This window comes from Amblyomma americanum, chromosome 8 (assembly GCF_052857255.1).
Source record: "Amblyomma americanum isolate KBUSLIRL-KWMA chromosome 8, ASM5285725v1, whole genome shotgun sequence".
Lineage (NCBI taxonomy): Eukaryota > Metazoa > Arthropoda > Arachnida > Ixodida > Ixodidae > Amblyomma > Amblyomma americanum.
The window spans coordinates 4,848,050-4,875,964 of record NC_135504.1 but is presented as its reverse complement, the minus strand read 5'-3'; the positions used below and the strand labels follow the sequence as shown (position 1 = coordinate 4,875,964).

General features: G+C 46.7%; 1 protein-coding gene across 1 annotated transcript; it reads left to right on the top strand.

The window, feature by feature from the left end:
• Window positions 1–2,716: 2,716 nt before the first annotated feature.
• LOC144101629 (uncharacterized) lies at window positions 2,717–24,763 on the top strand. The gene is made up of 10 exons (XM_077634771.1): window positions 2,717–2,727; window positions 3,842–3,936; window positions 6,777–6,896; window positions 9,071–9,299; window positions 11,435–11,594; window positions 12,756–12,883; window positions 17,224–17,350; window positions 18,355–18,534; window positions 18,937–19,065; window positions 23,768–24,763. The coding sequence occupies exons 1-10, from the start codon at window positions 2,717–2,719 to the stop codon at window positions 23,957–23,959; spliced, it is 1,371 nt and encodes a 456-aa protein (XP_077490897.1). The 3' UTR covers window positions 23,960–24,763.
• The last annotated feature ends 3,152 nt before the right edge of the window (window positions 24,764–27,915 follow it).

Below are 27,915 nucleotides of genomic sequence, written 5' to 3'. Positions count from 1 at the left end.
CAAATTATGCTTGTTTTTATTTATTTTTAATTTTGTTGCATCTTTGCGCTTGTTGCTTTCTTCTCTTTGGTCACTCTTACTTCTCGTAGCGACATTCTAAAAAGATATCTGCTTTTCATTTTATTTGCACTCTGATTTTCACCAGGCCGTGTAGATAACTAAGAAAATTACCGATGTAAAAAATATATTATAATTATTGGTTTTGGGGGAAGAAAATAGCCCAGTATCTGCCTCATATATCGTTGGACACCTGAACCGCGCCGTAAAGGAAGTGATAAATGAGGGAGTGAAAGAAGAAAAGAAGAGAGAGGTGTCGTAGTGGAGGGCTCCGGAATAATTTCGACCACCTGGGGATCTTTAACGTGCCCTGACATCGCACAGCACACGGGCGCCTTAGCGTTTTTCCTCCATAAAAACGCAGCCGCTGCGGTCGGGTTTGAACCCGAGAATTAGGTTTTCGGCGAAAGGAAATGGCGCTGTATCTGTCTCACATATCGCCGGATACTTGAACCGCGCCGTAAGGGAAGGGATAAAGGAGAAGTTCAAATTAATGCGTATATTAATTCATTACAAGGAAGGAAAATGCTCATTACCTCTATCTCGGTGGGCACCTCAAGTACGGCGCCAGAAATGGGCCGTAAAAAGGAGTGAAAGGAAGAGACAAAGTGTCACTGCGGCAGGAATAGGGGTGTTCGAATATTCGAAAATTTCAAATAGCGAATCGAATATCTCTCTATTCGAGTATTCGAACGATTAAAATAGTGCATTTTCAAAATTATTCGAAGAAACTCGAATATGGTCTCCACTCTTCGAGTAGTTTCTGAATAATGGCAGGAGTTCCGAATAAGGCTCGCCGTATTCGACAAAACGGCCTACACCGACGACGCGGACCATCGTTCCGTGAAAACTGTGACGGAGGTCGACGACGCGGTCTATTTCTATGGTGACGTTCATAATGCTTGTACTTGGCCTCTAAGACTCAGGCATTTTCAGGAAAACCCTGTCTTGAAGCTCAACCTCGGAGGCCGCGGCTCATACGTAGCTGCTAGTAGTCACATTTCCTTCGGTGATGTTCTGGGGCCGTCTGGTGCCCACCGGTTTTCTAATGTTTGCACAAGGCTTCCTCCGGCCTAGCGCTCGGCTTTTCTGGGGTGAATCGCATAAGAAAAATTTCTTTGACCAAACCAAGCAAAGACCGTTTTCCTGTATATAACTTGATCGTGTTAGAGCTAATATAATAGCGACTTCCTGTTGCAACCCATTAGTCAAGATGAGTGCTGCGTCTCTTAGCAGTCATAGCTCTAACGTCATAGGTTTTAAACTTATGGCACCATACAAGAGCAGTGCCACAAGTATCGCCTTAATGTTACGAATGATTGCTCATTCTGTGCGAATATTCGTACAAGCAGCGAATATTAGTAGTAATATTCGATTCGTATTCAATTCATTTTTTAGCTACAATATTCGTATTCGATACGGAAGCGAAGCTGTGCTATTCGTATTCGGTTCATTAATGGTCGCACCGTACACGGGAGGCTTTTGGACTCGGCCGACACCGAAATGGGGCCTCGGCGTTCGATACCTCATACCCCGCAGCGTCTTGCTCAGCAGCTGAACAGGACAATCTCCTAGCCCGATACTCTGCTTTGCGACGCTACATTTCCCTTGATTTTCAGAAAAGATGGAGGCTTGAAGCGCATCGTACACAAAACGCAATATAAACTTTTGTGATAATCTACTTTGTAAAAGCGGTGTCCCTGCTGAGACGTTGACTTTTGCTGCTCGAATCACACACGCACTGATGATGGGCCGAATGTATGGAATTTATAAAAGGCTTAATTGGAGTGCATGGGACATAGAGTTCTCAGCCAGTGTTTGTGCACTTTTCGCATGCTTGTGGACATTCCATTCATATAGCTGGTCACTTTTACTGTGTTTCTAACGCTAACCTTGCTTCCTTAGAAAAAGCAGCGACTGACAGTTTATAACACGTTCTTGTTTCAACATTTCAGTGAACATGTAAGCATTTACGTCCAACTTGAACCCCCTTCCTTAAAGACCGTTGCGGGTGCGTTGCTTGGACATCGGCTAGTGAACAATCATGTGCTCAGCCGTGAAGAGAGCTTTAAGTGAAGTAACGTTAAGTAAAGCTTGCGTTCAGGCTAGTTGGTCTATTCCGAAGTCATTCGTAACTATGCAGCGCCCGGAAACGCTCCCATCGGTTTTGACTGTAACTTGTAACAGCTGGAAACTTGTCTATAGTACAGACGCAGTAGATGCGCAAATAATGACGCGAAGGAACAAACTCATCGTGTGTTCCGTCTGTGTTCTTGCTTCAAAAGCATTGCATTTTTATGCCCATCGTGTGACGCCAGGCGAGGCCTGAAAATTAGCAGAGGGTGATTCTCGCCAACATAGGACCTAAGCATAAGAGTCAAGCTATCAATATAAGCTAGAAAGTCGCCTGCTGAAAGCGAAATCGAAGCAAGAGGGCTGTAGTGCTGTAATGCGCCGAATAGAGGACATACAAAAGTGTGTGTGGTGGTGGGGGGTCTTCAACGAGCAGTGTTCTTTCCTGGAAGCGCCATTTTAGGCGACGCTTGAATCCGAATGTCTTGTGTACCTCACTGCTGAACCAACTCTTCCCTTATAAGCAACGGTCCTGGATCCCTTATAGATGTTCTGTCACCATGGAAGAAACCAAGATATTAGTGGCATGGCGCAAAGGTACAAAACTTTAGGACCAGCTCAATGTGCTCAATATTATGTGTCCCTACTAAATGCGCGGAAATTGTGGTTTCACTGCGATAACCTAAGAAGCTTCATGGGAAAAGAAATGTGTTGTAGGTTATATAATTCACTGATTACCTGTAGAGAAGTAACGTCGCCTAACAGGATAAATCCCACTGGCTTATAGGAAAGGGCGTCACTATACCGAAATGACGAAACATTTAGAGGGGGGGGGGGGGGGGCAGTTTGCTTGACCTAAAGTAAGGTGAGATGAAAGCCATTAGAGCAGTGTTGCTGCTTGTGGCTCTGATGTGTGGTGAAGATGTTTATCAATGGCTACACAATTGTTCGCTTCAAGACACGACACTTTCGCTGATGTTCATCGCGTGCACGCTTGGTTGCTGGAGACACAGGAAAGCGTTCAGGCGGCACCCTTCCAGATCGGCGTTCAAGAGGTGCCTGGCAAGATTGCCTGGGGTGCGCTCCTCTCAAACGATAGTGGCACCGCTCAGTGACGTCACATGCATACGCGGTAGGCTGAAGCACAGGGGCATTGTCTGCTGGCGCCTTGTGCCTGCGCAGTGCATTATCGTATACAGAGTTCCCAGTTGCGATATTGTACACCAACCACTAGTATTGTTAACTAACTACTCATTTATTATTTAATCAATTACCAATTCACAATTAACGAATTAATAATTGAATGATTGCCAATTATCTGATTATTCATTAACCACTTGCTAATTATGAAATAACTGGGAGGACACTTGTCTGCTTACATGGAGGAATGCGAAATCATGTGTTTTGAGGAAAAGAATGGTTTTTGAGGAAAGGACCCCGTAGCTCTCAGATCTCGAAATCTCGGTGAACACCTTCCCACGTTTGACAGACAGCTATGGTGTGACACTTTTGTGCGAACATCCCCGCTGGCGAGTCATGAGCCTGTAACGGCTTTTGCCTTAATATACGTCCGTGCCTCCACGTCGAGACTGCCTCAACAGAACCTGCTGCTGATATTAGACGCGCCGACTATCCTTCGTTTCCTTGCAACGCCCACAACGCAATGTCCGAAGCGCCCTTTTTTTCTTCCCTTCTTTCTGGCTGCTTGCAGGTCTGCCCACGAGAACACCCGGCAGGTTATTATCGCTCTCTTCGCCCTGAGCGTTTTCGGCTGCATGTTTCTGGCCTACTTCTTCATCTGGCGAGGTGCGAACATGGCACCGCGTACATGCGGTGGCATTCACTATTGCCTCGAGCCTGCAATAGTTGGTTACAACGTGACGTCAAGCATACCATATTAAAGCATTACGCGTAGCTGTTGCAACTCTGGTAGTTGCCGACTATTCAAAGTGTTTGCACAGAGGTTTGTCGCCTCTCTCGCCTTTTTACGACTATGAACTCATTGCATGGGAGACCTATTATACTGAATGTTTAATTCTATTAATTCTAACTGCAGATTTCGGGCTACAGCATACGACAAAAAGCCAGACATTCGTCAATCTGCAAAAGCTCGTATCAACAACTATCGTTCTGAAATCGGCAATCATATGAACGGCAGTAAGCAAGCAGTGGAATAGCGGGAGAAAACGAATTTGGGGCCCCAAATCACTGGGGGTGCTTTATTTGCTGCAAAAAATAAAGTAAAATAGCACCTTCCGGCATTCCCGATTAATTTTCTCGTGCGTGTCTCACGTAGCGGGCGTTTCAGCAAAAACCTTAAAAATTTCTGAAAATTAAGGAAATCAAAATAATCGGGAAAAATATCACGGAAGAAAGTTGCAGCTACTGCAGACGTCGCTTAATATAAAACCATCCTAGTTAAGTGCCTAATAATTTAATCCATTAAGGAACCTTTCAATTAGATAAATCAGCTGCTTAGGGCTAGCTGCGAAATCGAAGCCGTGGACAAGCCGATGCAACGTCAGTTTTCGAAATGAAGGAAAAATCATCCAAAAAGCAGAGCATATCAATTAAGTGTGTTGCTTTTTCTTGCCCTAAACAGCAGTGCAACACATCAGGCTAGCAGGAAGTTATTGCAAAGGCAGCGTGTCCTGATGACGTCCTGTTGACATCCTGTTGACGTCCTGTTGACGTTCCTACCGGCGGCATGGCTTTCTTCTACATCTTCGCATAGCGACAGAAAAAACAATCTACGCGACAGTTATCTTTGAGACCGATGAGGCAACAGCAAATACATGCCGCTCTATATTAGCGTGCATTTCGCGCCATATTATTTGCATCACGTTGCCTGCGGTGTGGCTTTGGTGCAGAGCTAGCGGCGCGTCTCATGCGCTCGGTTTCAATTTTTTTTTTGCGGAAAAAAATTAGTGGCTTGTCCCACCCTGCAGACTTTTTGAAAACTACTTTCTCTTTGTTTCAAAAAATTCGCAGACGCTTAAGCTCCTCCTTAAGTCAAACGCGACAGAGTTCTCTCGAGGTAGAGCACCCACTGATTAGATGGGACATCAGCATTCAGGGAAGCCGCTTACTCAGAAGATACGCGCGCCATCTGCCGGGCCAGCGCCGTGCATGGTGAAGGGGGGTTTCAGTTGTTGCTACAGGATGGTGCTGCGACCGCACGCCAAGCACGGAGTAATTTTACTGGAAACGAATGCTACTCGCTTAAATAAGGCACCTGTAATTTCCATGCTCATATAATTACCCACGTACGCCTAAGTATTGATTTCGGAGATACGTTTCTAACAAACCTGTCCATTCGTCAGACGCGTCTTTGTTCATATTAAAACATCGTGGCGGAGCTGAAGCGTCAACGTCTCGAATTTCAAAGGCTTTGGTTCGATTCCTGGCATGTATGCCAGTTTTTTTAATTATTGAAAGTGCGTGCCAGCTGATTTTTAGGCAGCCCTCGAATATTTCTTGCATCTGTTGCGTGGCGCATGCGCAGTCGAGGGCTGTGCCAGGCACGGCGAAATCGGTTTTACATGGCGTAGTAAAGCTCATGACAAAAAAAATAGCGCAAAAGGAACACGAGTTACGAAAATAGAACGACGCAGACAAGCGCTGACTCACAAATGGGGCTTATTGCTAAAACACGCAATTTAAACAAGTCGCTTTCGAAAAACATAAAACAAGCAACACCCCCCCCCCCCCCCCGCCTTCCTCTCCCCTCTTCGGAAGCCCCAGTCAAAGGGAAAAAAAAAGGAATTGTAAGCAGCACGTGCCACTCATCGCTGGGGAAGAATCAGTTCAGCACAAAAAACCGTTATCGAAAAGGATATCAATGCAATGCTGCGACTAAAATATCAATTTCACAGTCTGCTATCGCTTCAAAATTGATTTGTCATAGTCCTGTGCATGGTGTTATGTTCTTCTGCTGACAACACCCTCTGTCACTCCGAACGTCTCGTTGTGTTTTCTTGCTCATGATGACGCGTAGCAAACCCTGATATCCGGGGAAATATACGCGCCAGGACGGAGCACTGAATGTGCTTTTCCTGCCCGGCTCCCGCGATGGAATAAAGGGATTCCCCAAGCAGCATAGGTAATCGGCCCAATATTGGAAATAGGGGAGAGAGGGTGGTTCAATTCTAGTCCTTTGCCAATATATTTGCAATATTGGGCCTATTCGCTTTGCTGCCGAGATCCTAAGAAACACAATGTCACTGCTTGCTCATCGTTCTTCGAATCGACCAAAAACGTAACAGTGGCTACGAAATGACCACTGGCATTGACCACCACCCCGCGTTAATTTAAAAGCTTAGTAAATTTAATTTAATCGTCTAGCTAATTAGCGTGATTTCTAAATAACGTCCACCGTAGCGTGGAGGTATGTTCCTGAAAAATTTTCCTTCTATTTTAAGCGCCCCTTGTTTGAATATTTTGAAAGTGCACACTGAAGCAAACGCATTTTGAATAAATAAATCAACCAGACGCTATGGTCATGTTTTTCGCACTGCTACGGAATTCCAGTATTTCTTTGCAGCATGATGGGTTGCGACTGAGCATAGACGACTTCTCCTCTTCTTCTGATGATCCTCCCTCTTATTTATGGGCGGGACATCCCGTCCCTGCGTTCTTTTCCGCAGGGATTCTGGAGCAATACGGATCCGACTTGTCACAATTCCAAGCCGCCCGTCACTTGGCACGTACCACGTCGAGGAGGGTTCTCCGCCTGAAACAGCGGGCGCCGCTGCGATGCAACAAACGTCAGTGACACAGATACGTGTTCCTAACGAAACCTTTCCACCACCTGCGCACTTCAGGGGGCACTAAAAACAAGCGCCAGCAAATCCTTCGATCACAAAGTACCGTACAAAAGAAAATTTTGTTTACGTTCAGAAATGACATTACACTTCAGAAACATTGTAAATGATGAAGTAGCCGAAGCCTCAGCCAGTTTACTACCGTTGGCTGTGCCGCGGCCAGTCCAATAACAAGACGGAGATTGCCGAAATTGCCGTCAGTTGCTAAGAGCGCTGTTGAGGACAGCGCTCACAGTTAATGAGGGTGGTTAGCCAGAACAGCAGCTTGGGCTTGTTGGTTTTCGGTCCTGCCCCTGTTCTAGTGTGTCGTCTTCATTGTGCACTGTTAAAATCAGAATTAAGGAGGATCAAACGGCGACATAAGATTCCAGTCGTCTTGCCATCATTAAATCTTCCATTTAAGCATGCAGACTGAAATCTTCTATGGTGTTTTGTAAAGCAATTTCATTTTGTCGAAGGCGAAATTTTGTTGCAAAACGTTCGATATAGTCCATGTAGTCGTTGCCTGTGAACCACTCGCGTTGTCTGGCGCTGTTAAAAGGACTGAATTTTTCTTACCTTAATAGTATATGTACATTTCACATGTTTGTATTCGGAAGGCTAGTCTGTTTTTGTTTCCCGTTGCAACTGCCGCTGCATGCAGCTTTTTTTATTCTTCGTGCTGTTAAATAAATTAGCGATAAATGAAACAAGAGCGTATACAAAAAGCAAAAATACACAAAGCCGGGTGGAGGTCGAATAAAAAAATTCGGTTTATGCTATATTTGTCCCCTACCAGTTCATTTTGCGCTTAGTTTTTTTGCATAATTTTGTATCAGTTCGCCCATCTCTCCATTCGTACTCAATTCGGATTAGTTGGTTAATAGTGCTGCAGACTCTCAGTGCGATAAAACAGGATACGATATTGAGGGCAATGGGGAGGCTTCAAAAGTTGCTGGACTCTACTCCCACTGGCAGCGGTTAGCTGAAACGGGTACAAACTTTCTGTGACCCGATGCTCACCATTCCTATTCGGATGGCTTAAGAAAGAAGCCGGTAGCTTGAAATCTCCTTGTACTATGTGAGCTGACAGTAGTTATGTAAGTGGGCCACAGTTAGGCTTTACCGCACGCAGTGAATTTGATCTGTTCGATGGCGTAACGATTCATTGACCTACCTAAGCAGCTGTGTCAGCAAGACACCTTTTCCGAGTCATTTGATTCACAAAAAAAGCACCAGGGGAGGGAGCAAGCTTTTAATAAGCTTAAAACCAATGATTGGATGACAGCAGTGGGGACCGAACCCAGCCCCTCCGCCATATGACGAAGGTGCTTAAAGCACTCGGGCACCGCTAAGACACAATGCCATAGCTGCGGCACGGTCCCTGTGACAGGCTTCTGCACCTCTTGCAGCGTGGTGAGGGTTGCTCTGCATATTTACTTGTTAGTTTCAGTCGAGATGTCGAGAAGGTAGCAGTGAAATGCAAGGACCCAAATGCTCAAGCCAGCGACTGACAGTGATAAATGCTTGAATTAAACTGTGCTTGATTTAAACAAATATTGCCCATCAAGGTTGCCCACTCATGCGCAGTTGCATCAACTGCGGCACATCGCGAAAACCACCGATGCAACAACCAACCGCCCGTCCCTAACCACACATTATCTCTGTAGCAGGCTGCTTTGCCGAGCTTGAACCCGCCAAATTAGCAACGGCTATTTGAGTAAGCGCGCCAAAGGCGTCCTGGGCTAAGAGCGCCAGCCGAAACCAATGGGGACTATTACCGCACAAATTTAAAATTAATTTAATAAAACCTGTTTTTGCTCTTACTCCTCTAAACCACGTGTATTGATAAAATCCTAGTCCTCCTTCATTTTCCTTAATTTTTCTCTGCCTTTAAGGCAGATTCATTCCTACCGTCCTGTGCTCTCTCTCCTCAACCGCCTCCTTCTTTGTCGGCGTCCTTCAGGTCTGCTCGTACGTTCTGAACATTTTAGCATGCACTGAGTGGTTCTAATGTTAGCGTTACTGCACCGTGTTTCGTTCCTTGCATTGTTTTCATTCGCAAGCAACCAGCCTAAAGCTGTCACTTGTATTCGCTCTGTACCGTCATCTCCGTCTTTCCCTCCTCACCCTCTCAGCCGACGTGATCTGCGACCCAATGCCCGTCCTATGCACCTTGGGCGCCGACGGCCTTTCCAACTGGATCGTGCTACCCCCAATCGGCTACTGTTCCATCATCTTCTACGAAGCCATAGGATATCGGGAGCGTGACAACCTGGGCACGGAGCCCAGCGAACGGCTCACCAACTTCATGCGGCGGGCGACCGAGAGGGCAGGGTCGGAGTTTGGCGTCGCCTTCGAGTTCGGGCAAGTGCACCATTTTCGTTATAGCCTTCATATACATTAAGAGTGAACCTGAATGTTCATGACTGCCACTTGCGCTTGATTTCGCGTCCGCAATCTATCTCTCTCTAACCATTTGTATTGATTGGCTAGTTGACGATTGCGCGCTCTGTTCACAAGTGCACATTCTGCGACTGCAATGCCTTTAAGCCATTCGCAAAAGACATTCTACGACAACAATGTCTTTCAGCAAATCGTCGAAGAATGTGGGGTGAATGGGATGAGGAAATGCGAGCAAAAGGCAGGACAGGTCAACACAAGAGAGCCTGTGTTTCTGCCTCAACAATAGGCCCCAAAATAGTGGGGTGGAAGGGGAAGAGGGCGTTAGAGCAAAAGCTTTGAAATAAACGGCAAGTGGTGACAAAATATGGGCACTTAAATTCTAGCCGTTTATTGGCCGCTTACATATACAGGGTGTTTCACCTAAGATTTTACACATTTTTGTAAAATCGGTTTTTGAGTTAGACGATAGGTTTTTCGGCATAGCATAGTCAGCGCTGTAGTACATCCGAATACAGATTAGACGTGCTAACTAGTAGGCTGGTTAACTAATATTACATAGCTATGTCTTTAACTGTTGCTTTTAGGCTCTCTAATTATTGAAAGGCGTGTATACCACCGTAAGTAATATCCATAATTGGCTATTTCGACGAGTTACGTGCACTGGCAAGGTTGCTTTGCCTGCAAGCTTCTCGGAAGCGCATGTATTTTTGCGCGATGTAGGCAAAATTGGTTGGGCCATAGCGCTAAGGGTAACCCGGTTTTCGAGATTCTAAAAAATTATATCGATATTACATACGGTGGGCTACACGCCTTTCAATACCCAACCTGCTAGTTAGCACGTCCTAGCTTTATTCCGATGTACTGCACCGCTGACTATGCTGTGACGAAAAAGCTGTCGTCTAACTCAATGCCTATTTCTTACAAAATATTGTAAAGTCTTAAGTGAAACACCCTTTATATGTCTCTCAGCGTTTGCGCTAGAAATGTGGTGGTGTCTCGTTTGAGCCTGGTTTATAGAGGTTTCCTCGCGAGCCGTCTGACCGAACTAAGGTCTGTGTTAACTGTAATCCTTCCCATGGCATAAACTCTTGCTTGTCATAGTCTCTGGTGGCATTTGCATTTGAACTACACACTTTCCCCCACCTGTCTGAGTTTTATTGTGCTAGCATTGTTCACGAGTCTTTTTATGCTCACTGTAGAAGTCGCTGCAGATCTCCGAACAGAGCTAACAGTGTCTTTATAAAAGTATTTGCTAGCTTTTGTACGCAGTTTCACGTCCTCTGTTGCTAAGTTAACAGTAGTTGACGCTAACGGCAAGTTAAAAAAAAACGCCAATACCGAATTCGCGGTTATTCCTATTTGGTATTTTTCTGCCAAGGAACGGTGCAACCACGCTATTTATTTTCAAGCTTCAAATTTTTCTTAACCAAAAGATGATTTGAATCACCCCTGTATTGCGATATCCGATGTCCGGGTACATACGAAGTAACTGTGTCCATCTACCTGCTCTTAGTTTCCCTAGCAGCACAGGTAATGGGCCCAATATTGGAATTGGCTGGTTTCACTCTTGTCCTTTGTAGGACCGACCATTGCCAATATATTTCCAATATTCGGCCGATTACCTGTGCTGCTTGGGGTAATATGGCACACAACCTCGAATTTCCTGCCTGCAACAAATTTCCCTCTTCTGTCAAAGCACAGCAGCGGCGCAACAAGTCACTTAGCCAATATATAGGATGGCTTTCATATAAAATGGGAGGCGCAATATTCTGCTCGTCGCTCATGAGAAAGAACCGGTCAGCATTGTCGAGGTCAGACAACCGAGAGACTGTTTTGCCCAGACTATGCCCAGACTGTGCCCAGAGACTATGCGCACAATGCCTAGTAACACCAGGTACCTGCTTCCTCTGGAAACCCTCCTGCTCCTGGTAGTCGGGCGCTTCTCGATACTGGATGGTAACTAAGCTAAGCTTTGGAGTGGCAAATCTTAAGTGAAACTTAACGGCGTAAAAGCTTGAACAGCGGCTATTTCTCTCATTGTCTGTAGCTTTTCTAACTTGTCCCGCGCATTGTGCACGTCTTGGTTTCATGTGCAGATACGCTAAGGAGGCCCGAGAAGCGCTGGATGGCTCTAACGGAACGGAACTGCTGGCTCTATTCCAGCAACACGGGATCTTCCACTTCGGAGTGCTCGACGCCAAGACGTCCCCGTCTCCTGCCGAGGTTAACATCAAGGCTACCCTGGATCTATTCAATGTTAGTGCACCGCGTATTTGGCCGCTTCGAGCTATCCTCTGTGTTTGCACCAAGCGTGCGCACCTGAAATCTGGACACTCCAGAGACACTCGTGTCCGGAGGTGAATGTACGTGACCATCGCTGGAGTGGGCACCCTGCCGAGAGCCTGTGCCAAGTAATGTGTGTGCATGTGCGTCGCATGCCCCCACAGCGCACAATACCGAAAGTGCCTCACAGCCTCCCATCATGAAAAGCATTACCACTGGAAAGTCATTCAGGTGAAAACTGGAGGTTTCAGTTTTAAAGTTCCACTGCGCCGATGCCAACCAAGAAATTGGCACCGTACAAAGCCCTTTTGTGTAAAAATAAAATTGTAAAAATAGAAGAGTAACACATGATTAGTAAACGACTCGCTTTAATGTAGAGTAGCGGAAAGCAAGCAAAAATTATGCTTAAGTGCGTAAACTGATGTAAATGGGCTCGCGAAACGCGTGGACACCCGATGTGTTTTCCTCAGAAGTCTTTATGACTGGCTTCGATAAAGTTCGTCGAGTCTGTATCTGCTTCTTGTGGTTCCTCTAGCGCTATAGGTACTTCAAATTTAAGATATAAGTAAATAATGAGAATACGTTTCCTTCACCGTTCACAGAGGGGAACAAAACTCTTTACTTTTTAGTTCCCATGACGTGTCTCATAGCCGCAATGCCTGCTACGCATATTCATTCGTTTAAGAGACGATGAGCAGATCTATATTCTATTACTGTTCTCAGCGAAAATTGATTCCCGTGCACTTTCTGGCTAGGTGACCGTTTATACGGCAGCGAAAGACACGCTTATCGCCGAGAAAACCGCTATTAAAAATCTTCCCGCCAGTCATTCACACTCCTGACGTCCTCCTTACCAGAAAGACAGGTTGCCAACGCCTTGAAGTTTGTGGCAGTGTTCCGTCGCCTTTGGAATCCAAGCAAGAAATTCGTGTTCACGCACGAATTTTACTTACTAAATTACTAAATCCGCCGGTGATGCCAACACCTCTCTTTCGTTTTCGTTTTTTTTTGTGACTTGTTAACGCCAACTACCATTTGTACTCGGTGTCCTTTGAAGTGAACGCAACTGCAGCATCTCGTGCGTTGCATCTAATAACGAACATCAATGCACATTCGAAACACACCTTTTTCTAGCTTCTCAGGCACATCCAGAGGACGAGAGACGCCGAGACCCCGCACCTCCTGGGTGGAATCGTGTTTGGCGTAAGAATGACGCCGCGGCAGACACAGGCGGAGATTGACCTCATCAACGACGTTGTCATGTGAGCTTCACTCCAAAGGTCGGCACATTATAGCGCGAAACATGACTAAGACGTGAGAGCGAAGAGATACGCGGAAATTCACTTGCAGCTGAAGTCTTTGGATTATTCTGTCCACAGCTGTAGGACCACTAGCTACTAGGTGATGTGTTTCATCTGCCGCGGCGGCTCAGTGGCTATGAAGCATGGTCTCTGAGCGAACGTTTGTGTTCGATCCCAACTAGGGCGGGCTTATCGCAATGAGAGAGTAGTGCCAGAGTACCCACGTATAAGATTGCGATAGGTCCCACAGAAACTCACGAGGCGCAGATTTCTCAACGCCCACCTATTGCAGGGTACATCGGATCCTGGAGTTCTGCATCAGAAAGTGGAAATCCATTATAATCAATGATATATTGCAGAATATTTCTTGCACTGGGCAATAGTTCAACCATTCAATCATATGAAAAGATGAGGTAGCCAGTGGGCGAACCCTCAAGAGTTTGACAGGACCTCTACTGCGCCTGAGTGCTTCTTGCAATGTATTCTTTTCCTGTGTCTCTCCAGTGACAAAATACTACCATACCTGTTACCTTCTATCTTCGCACAGAGGAGATTCAGAAAGTTTTACCCAGCATCCAATTTCTATGAGGGCACTCAACTGAGCTCCACATGTGCCAAATTCCTCTGGGTCACGGTACCTGACACCTCCAAACTGTCAGTGCATGCCGCTCCATTAAGCTTGGCCAAGAAGAGAACGAGAGATTTTTTTGGTTACGATGTAAGCCGGGACTTTCACTTGAACATAGACTTCTTTTAATGATAACGGTCGTCACAGCGTGAATTAAAAAGTGCGGAGAACCGGACACACAGCGCTGCTGTGCCTGGGTTTTGTTTTTGTGTTCCTTTCGGGCTGTGAGCTCCCATACCGTGAAGAACCAGCTCACCCGAACTTCTACCCTTGTGAATTTTTGACCAGGAAAGTGTTCCATTAACAGGCATCATTGTCGAAAATTTGCGGATTGTATTCCTTTTGTTTTGCCTGTCAGTGTCTCTGTGCGCTATCAAGATGCGAATCTCACCAACCCAGAATAGCACGATCCTCAGCACCTGTCAGTAGCTGACTGACGGTGATATCTAGACGGCCCACTAGAGGACGCTCACACTGAGCGAAGAACAAGCCAGATGTTGTGTAATCGTCGCGGCTAGAGCGATAGCGGCGGCGCGACGATCGCGAGAGCTGGCTATAAGATAAGCCGCGCTGTTCGGCCACCGGGGGGGATTCCACTACAAGCTGTGATGGAATAAACCACGTTCGGTTTTCCGCCCACCTGGCCTTCGGTTGCTGTCCCCGACAAACACGACATTTGGCGAGGAGGATGGGATTCTGACCAGTTCTACAGCAAGCCGACATGGCAACGCATGGTTCGGCAGCGGCGGGAGCAGTGACTCAACTCGTGGGTCGACTGGGACACATCGAGCCCTTCGACGAGTCTACGAGCGACTGGCCGTCGTACGAGGAACGCTTAGCGTCGTTTCTTCTGGTCAACCGTATCCCCGAGGACGACAAGGTACATGCTTTTTTGAGTCTCGTAGGCCCAAAGACGTACAGTCTCCTCAAGTCATTGACAGCGCTGGAGTTGCCGTCAGCTAAAAGTTTCGACGTGCTAAAGAAACTTCTAGGCGACCACTTGTCACCGAAGCCGTCGGTAATTAGTGAACGCGCGAAATTTCACAGGAGAGCGCAACTCCAGACTGAATCGATTTCGGAATATGTTGCACAGTTGCGGAAATTGGCACAGACATGTCATCATCATTTATTATACCCTTAAAGGGTATAATAAACATGTGACTTTGAATCCGCACTAGATCAGTCGCTGCGAGACCGTTTTGTTTGCGGTTTGGGCAGAGAAGATATACAGCGAGTGTTATTCACGCAGGATAACAAGCTAACTTTTCAAAAAGCCGTGCAACGAGCGCTAGCCATGGAAGCAGCGAAAAAGAGCGTAGCAGAAGCGCACGCCTTCGATACGGGCGTTCCGGACGTTCACAAGGTCAGAGCCGTTGGGGAAAGCGATATGACGCAGCGAAATTGCTATCGCTGCGGGTCGGCGAAGCATGCAAGCCGACTGTGTCCGCACATAGCAGCCACCTGTTTCAAATGTGATAAGAAAGGACACATTCAAAGGGTGTGCCAAGCTAACAAGCAGCAAAAGACGAAGGGAGCGCGGCGAAACTCGATGAAGATGTTGGTTCCCGTTCAAGCTTCTGTGAGCATGCAGGAAATTATTTCGCCTGGTCTAGCTCCGATAAAAATTTCTGTGCACCTGGAAGGGCGGCCATGGATCATAGAGCTCGATACAGGGGCTACTGTGTCCGTCATGTCTTTATATCAGTTTCGGCAGATGTTTACCGCAATCAAGGTCATGTCAACGACGCTGAAGCTGCGGACATTCCAGGGAGCCATAGTCCAGCCTGTTGGAGTCGCTCACGTGGCCGTGCAGTACGGAGAGCAGAGAGCCCAGCTGCCTCTCTACATCACGAAAGAAAAGGGACTTCCGCTGCTAGGTCGACAATGGTTGCAAGCCATCCGACTCAATTGGAGCAGTATCTTCAAGCTCAACGCTATTTCCAGGTCAGATGGTTCTGCTTGTTCGAGTCAAACTGCCAGACTACGCGCACTTATAGACAGATACCAGAATTTGTTTAATGACGAACTGGGAAAAATTTCAGAAGAGCAGAGTTGTCGCTAAAAGATGGTAGCGTGCCGAAGTTTCTGAAGGCAAGAAGTGTGCCCTTTGCATTACAACCTGCGGTAGAGGCCGAGCTTATTAAGCTGGAAGGCATGGGAGTCATTTCACCAGTTGCGACGAGCAGCTATGCCACACCGGTTGTACCAGTAGTAAAGAGGGACGGTGGCATAAGACTATGCGGTGATTACAAGACCACCCTAAATCCTTGTCTTGAAACTGACCGGTGCCCACTGCCGAGAGTCGATGAGTTGTTTGCGGCGCTCGCAGGGGGCCAAGAATTTTCTAAGATTGATCTCAACAGAGCCTATCATCAGGTGGTGGTGTCGGAGTCGTCAAGAGAGTACTTGACACTCAATACATATAAAGGACTTCTTGCGGTAAACAGACTACCGTTCGGAGTTTCATCGGCACCATCCATTTTCCAAAGAATTATGGACACAATGTTGAAAGACCTGAAAGGCGTCAGCTGCTATTTGGATGACGTTCTCATCACTGGAAGGACGGCAGACGAGCATTTTGCAAATCTGGAAGCTGTCCTAAAGCGGTTGACGGAGCGCGGGGTTCGAGTAAAGAAAGAAAAGTGTTCGTTCTTTCAAAAAGAACTGCGCTATCTTGGTCATGTTATCAGCGCAGCAGGTGTCAGCACAACGCCAGAGAAGATAGAAGCCTTGACGAAAGCTCCCGCGCCCACAAGCAAGCAGCAGCTGCAGCCGTTTCTGGGCGTCGTAAATTACTACGGGAAGTTTGTTCCACGATTGTCTACTCTGGCCAGTCCTCTTTGCAAACTGCTGCGTCGCGATCATCCATGGCGCTGGGATGCATCGTGCCAAGTGGCGTTCGAGGAAGTCAAAAATGCGTTGGCGTCATCCGCGATACTGGCGCATTACGACCCCGATAAGCTTTTGCAAGTGGCTTGTGACGCTTCCCAGTACGGCGTGGGTGCAGTACTTTCTCATGTTGCGGACGATGGAAGCCCTCGCCCGGTCGCTTATGCGTCGCGCACATTAAATGACGCTGAGAAAAAATACAGTCAGCTAGAAAAGGAACCACTTGCCATCATTTTTGCAGTCAAAAAGTTTCATTTCTACATCTATGTAAGATGTTTCACATTGATCACTACAAGCTGTGATGGAATAAACCGCGTTCGGTTTTCCGCCCACCTGGCCTTCGGTTGCTGTCCCCGACAAACACGACACCAGACATTTAAGCCTAGCCTCTGAATGTGTGTGTGCTTCGATTCTCTAAGAACTTCTTGTTGGGTTAAATTGGTAGCTATTCATTGTAAATATTAATTTACAGCAAAAAATTGCCAAGAGAACACATCAGTACAGACCGCTGGATCTCTATCGTTCCCTTGGAAATATCTCAACGCTTGGGAGCGAAGACAAACACGAGACACTAGACAGTGCCATTTTGCTTCTCATCCTCCTCTTTTTCTCAGCTTCGCTCTGTTTCCAAAATCCATCCACCACGTTCAACTAACTAACCCAGTAGTCCATACTACTCTCTCTATTCAGCGAATTTTGCTGTCTGTGGAATACCAACTAGTCCCCACGCAATCATCGCTTCATAGCTGTCAATATCCTTCTCCTTTTCATAACTTTTGCACAGGGGCTTCAAAGTGGACATGCTGGTTGCGACGACGCATCTCAGGGAAACGCACGGACTCAACATCCCGTGCCGAATTACGGGGCCTACCACGTGGGACCACAAGTACACGCGCTTCGAGCACCCCATTGTGAGGGCTCTTGCCAGAACGTGTCGCGTGACTAACACAGCTTTGTGTCTGCCCAAATAATTGGGGCCGCCTGCTTCACTCTGCACTCGACTGAAACTCGTGACGTGAAGACCGAAAAGAATTCCGTGATTAGTGGTTCGAAATGAATGGCACTGTAACCTGGCTTCAGAGATCCGTGCAAAGAACCTCTCAGCACGTCACCGCAGTTTCCACGCGGAAACAGCCGATAGTGTTGGTGCCCGTATTTATTTTTGTAGGGGTGTGCGAATAGTATTTTTTCCCAAATCAAATCAATACGACTAGTTTAGCTAAAAACTGAATCGAATAAGAATGGGACGAATTGATTAGTTAGAGAACCACCGGATCTAATACAAACCGAATATTTTTTGTGAATATTCGCTACTTATGCGAATATTTAATAAGCACTCGTGAGAAAAAGCGAAGCGCTGTTTTCACAGTTGCACCTGTGTTTCCTAAACACTCAACACTGATCACGATTTTCGGTGGTCTCTACACGAAGTCAGTGTATCAAGTTCATTACTGGTATTTTATGCGCACAAGAAAAGTACCCTTCGTTCTTGATAACGGAAGATAAAAACTTGCGCCACATATCAGGTCCCATAATTGTAGCTCTGTTCTGCCTGTCTGAATTTAATCAACGTACGCCTTTTGTCTGTTCGCCCTTTAGTTTAGCGGTTTTTATTTATTATTCCATTGTGTTTTTGTTGGTAGCCATCTTGCTAAACTTTTTCACCCGATTACGAGTCCACGCTCTTCGTTAGTAAACTCTAAAAGCCTTTGCGCTACCTACAGGCAGCTAAATGTTTGCACTAAAATGGTAAGTTATGCGGCTTCTCAAACAGTGTAAGCATGATGTAGCGTCATTAGAACACGTATTTCAAGCGGTATCAATACTGCGCTCTAATAATTACATCTTTCTTCATCTCTTTTCCTGCGGATACTCGCCATACCGACTGCGGCTCATGCCTCGGCACCCTGCGCAGCGTGACGTAGTCGAACTACTCTCCGAGCGGGGCTACCTGAACCTGAGCATCCCGGTGTCGGTGTCCTTCTCACTCAAGGGCTTCTGGTACGCGCCCGTGAAAGCGGATCAGGACTCGGACTTTGCGCCGGGCAGCCCCTGCCGCGTAAACATCGTGAGTGAACTGGGCAGCTACGCCCAGGTAAGTGCTCTCACTAGCCTCTACTTTTGAGTGTCGTATGGCATGTGTGATGTATGTATGTGTGTGGAGGGGGGGTAGGGGTGGGGCGGGGAGGTTTTCTGAAGTTTAAAGTTCTAAACCAATCTGTTGTCTGCCTGTAGGTGCAAGAAAGACTGCTAACCAAGGCGTAATAACAGACATGATAAGCGAGGAGCTCGCATACTGCTAAATGTGAAGAAGAATCTTAATTGGGATTTTCTTGAAGTGTTCTCTTTTATCAGTGAACCATCGTCAGTATATAGGCTCCCTCAATCAATGCATATTCGAAATAAGAAAGGGTGGAATTTTACACTGCATTAAATCGACATTCGTATTCATTGACTGCATGACTGCATGCGTACATATTCACTTTTCTTTTTTCAGGTTTGCGACCACCCCGACTACCGTGACGATATCACGGCTGTTGATGAAGGCCATTTCATTAATTACACGTTCAACAAAGAGAAGCCACTCACCTTCACCTTCGACAGCCTGCAGACCATAACGAAGAAGGTGTGTGCAGCACATACGGGCAGTAGAATATTAATATGAACCAAACACACACACCTGCATGTCGCTGAATTTTTGTACTGGCCAAGCAGTCATTACCAACAGAGGTATATGGAGCGCTAGTGAAAATAGTGTCACGTGTTGTTTATGGCATATTAGGAGAGCATATAAATTTAAACTATTGGTTCGCCGCAGCGGCTCAGTGGTTATGGCTCTCGGCTGGTGACACGAAAGGCGTGGGTTCGATACCGGCCATGGCGGTCGCATTTTGGTGGAGCTGGAATTCTATAGAGCCGCATGTACTGTGGGATGTCAGCGCACGTTAAAGGACCCCAGGTGGTCGAAATTTCCGGAGCTGTCCACTACGGCGTCCCTCATAGCCTGAGTCGCTTTGGGACGTCAAGCCCCCATAAACCAAGCCAAAGCTAAACAGCTATCGGGTCACCTCCTGCCCGCTAAAAGAACTAAATTGGAAGGCAGCGATTACAATACGGGCGTTGGACGCACTTCGGATTAGGAATGCTTGCCATTCACGGCCGCGACTATTCAGTAAGAGGACCCTAAACGTCGGCAAGAGTGTCGCTCATCGAAAAGTGTTCCAGAGTGGTCTCGCCGTCGTGTCGCGTAGCCAAAACTAAGGAAGGACTGAGAGGAGAAAGGAAGAAAGCGGTGCGGTAGTGGAGGGCTCCGACCACCGCAGACAGCAACCACGCATTTCTGAAGTTCTTGTGATCGGCAGACGCAAGAAAAGAAAAATTGCTGATGGCAAGTAATGAAGCCACGTTCCGGCAGCCACGATCAAAGAACAAGGAAGAGCAAGAAAAAAGCACTTTCCGGCATAGTCCCTGCGCAGTTCAGAGCGGGAGTAGCTTATGCCTGCGGTACGGTATGTTATGCATTCCACCAAACTGCTAACGATGGAGAGAACTATCTTTCGTGTGTACCGAAACAGCTAAGTCACAGGGAACGCTACCTGACCTTCACCTCACGGCACGGCTACTTTACTGCGCATAAAAAACCAGTGAATGTCGATGGATGTATAAAGAAAACTTAAGTCGCGCCATATTAGGACGTCTAATTTGCACGGAAACGCTTTTATCAATACGTGCGCAAGACTGGGCACCTAAATGCTGAGCGAATACAAATGCTTCCATCTTTCTGTGTGCAGCTAGAATTTGGCATATTATAAATTTTCAGTGAAATACTACGCACACCAGATGAGAGAGCAGGCTTTTACATTTCCAGGAAGTCTTCTATCATTGCACTGTCTTGTGGTTCACCAGGAATTTCTGAGATCGTCAAATTGTGCGCACACCTAGCACTTACAGACATCGTCGGGATCGATAAATATTTGTATCCGTTTTTGAGAACCATAAAAATCACACGTGTTATCTTCGTCTTTTCAGTGGTGTTTTGTAAAGCACATACAGGACAGCGCACGAATCCACCAGCGCTTACGCCTGTGCGTGTGCCTGATGTTTAATATCAATAATGAGCCTTATAGCGTTTAATATATTGTTTAGATATGGCTGTCTTTCGAGGGACTAATCACTGTGGCAACGCGTTCGGTATCCAATAGCGTGAAACCATGTTTTCTAAAACCTGAGCGGTTAGGCTGTTTCGTTTTGGGACAGTTAGCATGAGGAGCTCGTCCCAGAGATGCGTTTGAGCCAGGAATTGCTTTATAGCGTAGCTGGGTTTGCAGTGTTCCTGTTGACCTTGTGTGGCGATGGATCCAACCTCCGCTGTCTCTGGCTGTCGCGCCACGCCGAAAGCCGACAATGCCCTTCTACGGGAGCAGCTTTCGTTTTACTTAAGCCTTTCAATTATTCGCGAACTTCTATTGCCTATCAAATCAGCTTTTGCCCTCAGTAAAAATGGCAGCCTGCTCAGGAATATTCTGATTTGAAGGAAGCGGGAAACTTCTACGAATGGCGCGCAGTTATAAATAAGCCGAGATCAAGAGATAAATGAATTAATAGATCAATTAAATACGCCTAATGTTATCAAGAAAAGTAGTCCGTCCTAATGAAGCAACTTCTATCTCCAACTGTGGGCATAGAGTAACGTAAATGCGCGGTATACTTCATGACATCAATCTGTCACTCTAGGTTGGCTTGAAAGTTGGGATATTGGTTTTTGATAAAGGGAAATGGCTCAGTATCTAGCATATCGGCGGACACCTGAAACGCGCCGTAAGGGAAGGGATAAAGGAAGGACTGAGAGAAGGCAGAAAGAGTTGCCTTAGTGGAGGCCTCCGGAATAATTTCGACCACCTCGGGATCTTTAACGTGCACTGACATCCACAGCACACGGGCGCCTTTGCGTTTCGCCTCCATCGAGACGCTGCCGCCACGGTCGGGTTCAAGTCCGGGTACTCCGGAGCACCTTAACCACTGACCCGCCGCGGTGGCTCAGTGTTTAGGGCACTCGGCTACTGATACGGAGTTCCCGGGTTCGAACCCGACCGCGGCGACTGCGTTTTTATGGAGGCAAAACGCTATGGCGCCCGTGTGCTGTAGGATGTCAGTGGTTGTGGTGGTAGTGGTTTTTTTTGTTAAAATTATAGTAAAAAGGAAGGAAAAGATATTTGCTAGCCCCGGCACCTGCCATCGATACTGAAGCACCTGAGCTGGGGCAGCGGAAATAAAGGATAGCAGGCAGAATGGAGAAATGAACTGAAAGAGTTGAGGGGACATGAAGAGAGGATAGGGGAGGAGTAATATGTACAAACTATTTACACAGTAAGAAATGTGTCCAGGTTGTGCGTGTGATTAGTTCAATTTAGAGGAATTAAAAAAAAACGCGCACACAGCACTGTGTTGGCTACAACTGGAGTGGGGTGTCCAGTTATTAATCGCTCAAGGTAGAACTCGCGGAGCGTTCGGTCACTGCGTGTAACTACCTGACGGAGAACAGACGGGACGTCAAGCTCGTGTGTTCGAGGAATGCACAGAGGCTCACCAAAGTTCGATGTCAGTGCACGTTAAAGGTTTCCAGGTGGTCGAACTTATTCCGGAGTCCTCCAATACGGCACCTCTTTCTTCCTTTATTCTTTTTCCGGGTTCGAACCCGACCGCGGCGGCTGCGTTTTTATGGAGGAAAAACGCTAAGGCGCCCGTGTGCTGTGCGATGTCAGTGCACGTTAAAGATCCCCAGGTGGTCGAAATTATTCCGGAACCCTCCACTACGGCACCTATTCTTCCTTTCTTCTTTCACTCCCTCCTTTATCTCTTCCCTTACGGCGCGGTTCAGGTGTCCAACGATATATGAGACAGATACTGCACCATTTCCTTCCCAAAAAAAACAATTATTATTATTATTTCTTTATTCTTTCACTCCCTCATTTAGCCCTTCCATTACGGCGCGGTTAAGGTGTCCAACGTTATATGAGACAGATACTACGCCATTTCCTTTCCCCAAAAACCAATTGTTAATAATAATAATAATAATTACAATAGTATAATTACATTATAATTATGTATAATTATATAATATAATATAATTATATATATTATAAAAAATAATAATAAATTATTGACCACTGAGCCACCGCGGCGGGCTCTTGAAAATAATAATAATAATAATAATAATAATAATAATAATAATAATAATAATAATAATAATAATAATAATAATAATAATAATAATAATTGGTTTTGGGGAAAGGAAATGGCGCAGTATCTGTCTCATATATCGTTGGACACCTCAACCGTGCCATAAGGGAAGGGATAAAGGAGGGACAGAAAGAACAAAGGAAGAAAGAGGTGCCATACTGGAGGGCCCCAGAATAATTTCAACCACCTGGGGATCTTTACTGCTGCTGCTTCTATATCCCTCTGACACCTGATTTCATATCTGTGGCGGATCCTTGGACTCGTAGCAGATATTTCTTCCTATCAGCAAGAGCAGCATTAGCAGAAACTGCAGCTGCTGTTGCTGATAGGAAGAGAGGAAAGGAAAGTGCACGGGCCTGCCTACTGGCTCAAGCCGAAACGCGTGCTGAAAGTAGGAGAGCTAAATGATAGGATAGCAAAGATATAAAGAAACGGCGCGCGATAAATGCCCCGGGCCGATCCCGGAGGCAGTGCAATACTGGGCCGACAAGTGCCAGAACGCTTCAATGGAGCCAAGCACACCGCCACCATGATATCTGATACCTGATTTAATATCTGCAGCGGCTTCTTGGGCCTAAGATAGTAAACCTATTTTTGGATAATGGCGGTCTGCTTGGCTTGAAGCACTGTGGCAGGGGTCGGCCCGGTATTGCACTGCCTCCGGGATCGGCCAGGGGGCATATTAGAGCGGCGCGTCTTTCCTTTCTCTCTTTACTCTCATATGCTTTACCCATGCAACTTTCTGCACGCGGCAGCGAGCGTGATTCGGCTTGAGCCAGTAGGCAGGCCCGTGCACTTTCCTTTTCCTTCTTCATCTGGGCAACATCAGTCAGCCAGTCCGCCATATTCCAAAAATAAATTTAATATCTTGGGTCCAAGGACCCGCAGCAGATATTAAATCACGTATCAGATATCATAGTGGTAACGTGCCCTGACATAGCACAGCAAACGGCCGCCGGTTCGGGTTCGAACCCGGGTACTCCGGATCGATAGCCGAGCGCCCTAACCACTGAACCGCCGCGGCGGGTAGCTTGGCTTGATGTTTCATGTTCGTGTGGTCTCTAATCTGGCGGCGCGCACTTATGCAGGCGGTCCTAGTGCACAGCGTCCAACCACGCGTCAGCTTCGCCCTCTTTGACGTGGATTACGAAGACATCCACGACGATTGCCCCACGAACGTGTACGGTGCCTTCGACCGCGTGGCCGGAGTGCGCTGGCTGACGGACCGCTTCAAGGCACAGCTTGCTGCCGGCGCGGGGTCGACGACATCTCTCGCTTGATTGGACGCTAATTGCGGTGCCTCTTGGGGATATCTCTCAATGACTATCAAGGTCCGCGCGCAGAAATACTGCAATATTGCAATATTTTTAATATTTAACGAGAATAATATTCATTAGAATTAGACCTCAAAACTGCAAGCGTTGAAGCTTGCTTTCGATCTGGTAGTCTTGAACGTACTGGAAGATAGAGCACTTATTATTTATCCGCCTATTTTGATTGATATACTCATTTTTATTCCTTTCTTATTCACTGACTTCTTCATTCAATTCTTTATCCAATCCGTAGGACTTTTGAAACCCTCGGGCAGTGTCTGGGAAGCAGATGGGTACGCAGCGAAGTTCGCAAGGTGGACCACATTGATGGGTTTGTCTTTGACTCTGGCGTTGAAATGCAACGGGTCGTTAAATCTAGAATCACTTTCCACCTATGCTTCGCCTAGTTAAATTCCTAGCTTGTTTAGACAAATACCAATGGCTAAACACACATGCGATAAGTAGCAGACAAGCGCCACTTGCGTTCTCCGTTCCACCTATGGACCTTTCTTTATGGTATGAAGCACGAGATCCTTAATTTAAGCGTCGTGGAAAGTGTTTATTACCTCACACTCCGGCGCTCTCAATTTAATTCTCGTAATGCATCCTACATCTAGGGAGGATGATTCGTACAATATAGCAAGCAATGCCTGATCTTTTCTCCAGAATTTGACCCTCGACTTGAATTTACCATATTTCTTTCGTGACACGGCAACAGCGAAGCGCTACCAATAAAATAGTTCCAGAAAACATCACTGGCTTCTGTCATGTCTTGAATTTCTTAAGCTTTCAATTTCGTGGTGTTTACTTCTCCGTAATCATGATACACCGTATAAAAGAATGTCCAAAAGGAGCATACTAATTACTGCCTGTTGCCTTGTTCCTGTTGGTGATATATACCGTTCTTTTTTTCTAGGAAGGCTTCAAAGTATATGTACGCACGTCCACCTGGCTTGAGGTCGGCTAGGCGTTTTAGAATGGTATTGTGCGATTCGTTATAATAATAATAATAATTGGTTTTGGGAGAAAGGAAATGGCGCAGTATCTGTCTCATCTATCGTTGGACACCTGAACCGCGCCGTAAGGGAAGGGATAAGGGAGGGAGTGAAAGAAGGGAAGAATGAGGTGCCGTAGTGGAGAGCTCCGGAATAATTTCGACCACCTGGGGATCTTTAACGTGCACTGACATCGCACAGCACACGGGCGCCTTAGCGTTTTTCCTCCATAAAAACGCAGCCGCCGCGGTCGGGTTCGAACCCGGGAACTCCGGATCAGTAGTCGAGCGCCCTAACCACTGAGCCACCGCGGCGGGTTGCGATTCGTTGTCGAATCGCCCATGTGCTGCACGATGTCAGTGCACGTTAAATATTCCCAGGTGGACGAAATTATTCCGGAGCACTCCACTACGGCACCTCTTTCTTCCTTTCTTCTTTCACTCCCTCCATCCCTTCCCTTACGGCGCGGTTCAGGTGTCCTCCGATATGTGAGACAGAAACTGCGCCATTTATTTTCCTCAAAAACCAATTAATATTATTATTGTGAGACAGATTCTGGGCCATTTGCTTTCCTAAAAAACAAATTTTCAATTTCCCGTTTGTTGTTTTCTTCTTTCATTTCCTCCTTTACCCTTTCTCTTACGGCGCGGTTTAGTGTGCCCATCAATCAAAACTAGAGGACCGCCGGCGTTCATTTGGTCCGCCGATTTGTGATAAAGATACCGCGCCATTTTCTTTCCCCAAAAAAAAACAATTTTCGATTTTCAATCACTGACGTCGCCCAGCACACGGGCGCCTTAGCAAAACACTAAGGCGCCCATGTGCTGCACGATGTCAGTGCACGTTAAAAATCCCCAGGTGGTCGAAATTATTCCGGAGCCCTCCACTACGGCACCTCTCTCTTCCTTTCTTCTTTCACTCCCTCCTTTACCCTTCCCTTACGGCGCGGTTCAGGTGTCCTCCGATATGTGAGACAGAAGCTGCGCCATTTATTTTCCTCAAAAACCAATTAATATTAATATTGTGAGACAGATTCTGGGCCATTTGCTTTCCTAAAAAACAAGTTTTCAATTTCCCGTTTGTTGTTTTCTTCTTTCATTTCCTCCTTTATCCTTTCTCTTACGGCGTGGTTTAGTGTGCCCATCAATCAAAACTAGTGGACCGCCGGCGTTCATTTGGTCCGCCGATTTGTGATAAAGATACCGCGCCATTTTCTTTCCCCAAAAAAAAACAATTTTCGATTTTCAATCACTGACGTCGCCCAGCACACGGGCGCCTTAGCAAAACACTAAGGCGCCCATGTGCTGCGCGATGTCAGTGCACGTTAAAGATCCCCAGGTGGTCGAAATTATTCCGGAGCCCTCCACTACGGCACCTCTCTCTTCCTTTCTTCTTTCACTCCCTCCTTTACCCTTCCATTACGGCGCGGTTCAGGTGTCCTCCGATATGTGAGACAGAAACTGCGCCATTTATTTTCCTCAAAAACCAATTAATATTATTATTGTGAGACAGATTCTGGGCCATTTGCTTTCCTAAAAAACAAGTTTTCAATTTCCCGTTTGTTGTTTTCTTCTTTCATTTCCTCCTTTATCCTTTCTCTTACGGCGCGGTTTAGTGTGCCCATCAATCAAAACTAGAGGACCGCCGGCGTTCATTTGGTCCGCCGATTTGTGATAAAGATACCGCGCCATTTTCTTTCCCCAAAAAAAAACAATTTTCGATTTTCAATCACTGACGTCGCCCAGCACACGGGCGCCTTAGCAAAACACTAAGGCGCCCATGTGCTGCGCGATGTCAGTGCACGTTAAAGATCCCCAGGTGGTCGAAATTATTCCGGAGCCCTCCACTACGGCACCTCTTCCTTTCTTCTTTCATCCCTTTTCTTAGGCGCAATTCAGGTGCCCAACGATATACGGGACAGGCAATGCGCCATTTCCTTTCCCCAACAACCATTTATTATTATTATTAATTTCACTAGCGTTGTAGTAGTAATAAGTGACTTTGAATATTAAAAAGGACAGGTCCCTGAGCTGGGGCACCGGAAATAAGATACCGCCTCCATCGTAACACAGCCGCGGTGGCCGTTGTCCAACCTGGAGGACTGGGTTCGAACCCGATAGCGGCGGCTGCGTTTTCATGGAGGCAAAACGCTAAGGCGCCCGTGTGCTGTGCGATGTCAGTGCACGTTAAAGATCCCCAGGTGGTGGAAATTAAACAGGAGCCCTCCACTACGGCCGCTCTTTCTTCCTTTCTTTCACTACCTCCTTTATCCCTTCCCTTACAGTGCGGCTCAGGTGTCCGCCGATATGTGACAGATACTGAGCCATTTCCTTTCCCCAAAAGCCAAGTTTAATTTTCATTCAGAATGGAGAAGTAAAATGAAAGGGGTGAGGGGACAGAAAGAGAGCCTTAGGAGGAGAGGTAATATACACAAATTATTTAGAAATGTGTACAGTTTGTGCGCGTGATTAGTTCATGATGGAGCAATAAAAACACACGCTCACAGCACTATTTTGACTACAACTGGAGTGAGGCTTCTAGTTGTTAATCGTCCAAGATACCACTGGCGGAGCGTTAGGTCAGTGCGCCTAACTACCTTGCGGAGAACAGACGGGACGTCATGCCCCTCAGTTGGAGGAATGCACAGAGGCTCATCAAGGTTAGTTCACGGCTGAGCGCACTACACTGCGGCCACAACAGCGTCTTGATGGAGTCTGATAGTATGCCCTGCGCCCTGTAGGCCGCAAGCATATCGCAACGAGCATAGGAGAACGCGGCACAGTGAAGGAGCAGGTGCTCCAGTGTTTCACTTCACCGCATCCGTCACACACATAACTCGTCGCGATTCCGTGACGCTCCCGTCGTTCCCCGGGCCACACGCAGCCAATGCGCGCGCGGAGGATCATTGCACGTTGCGACCGCCTAAGT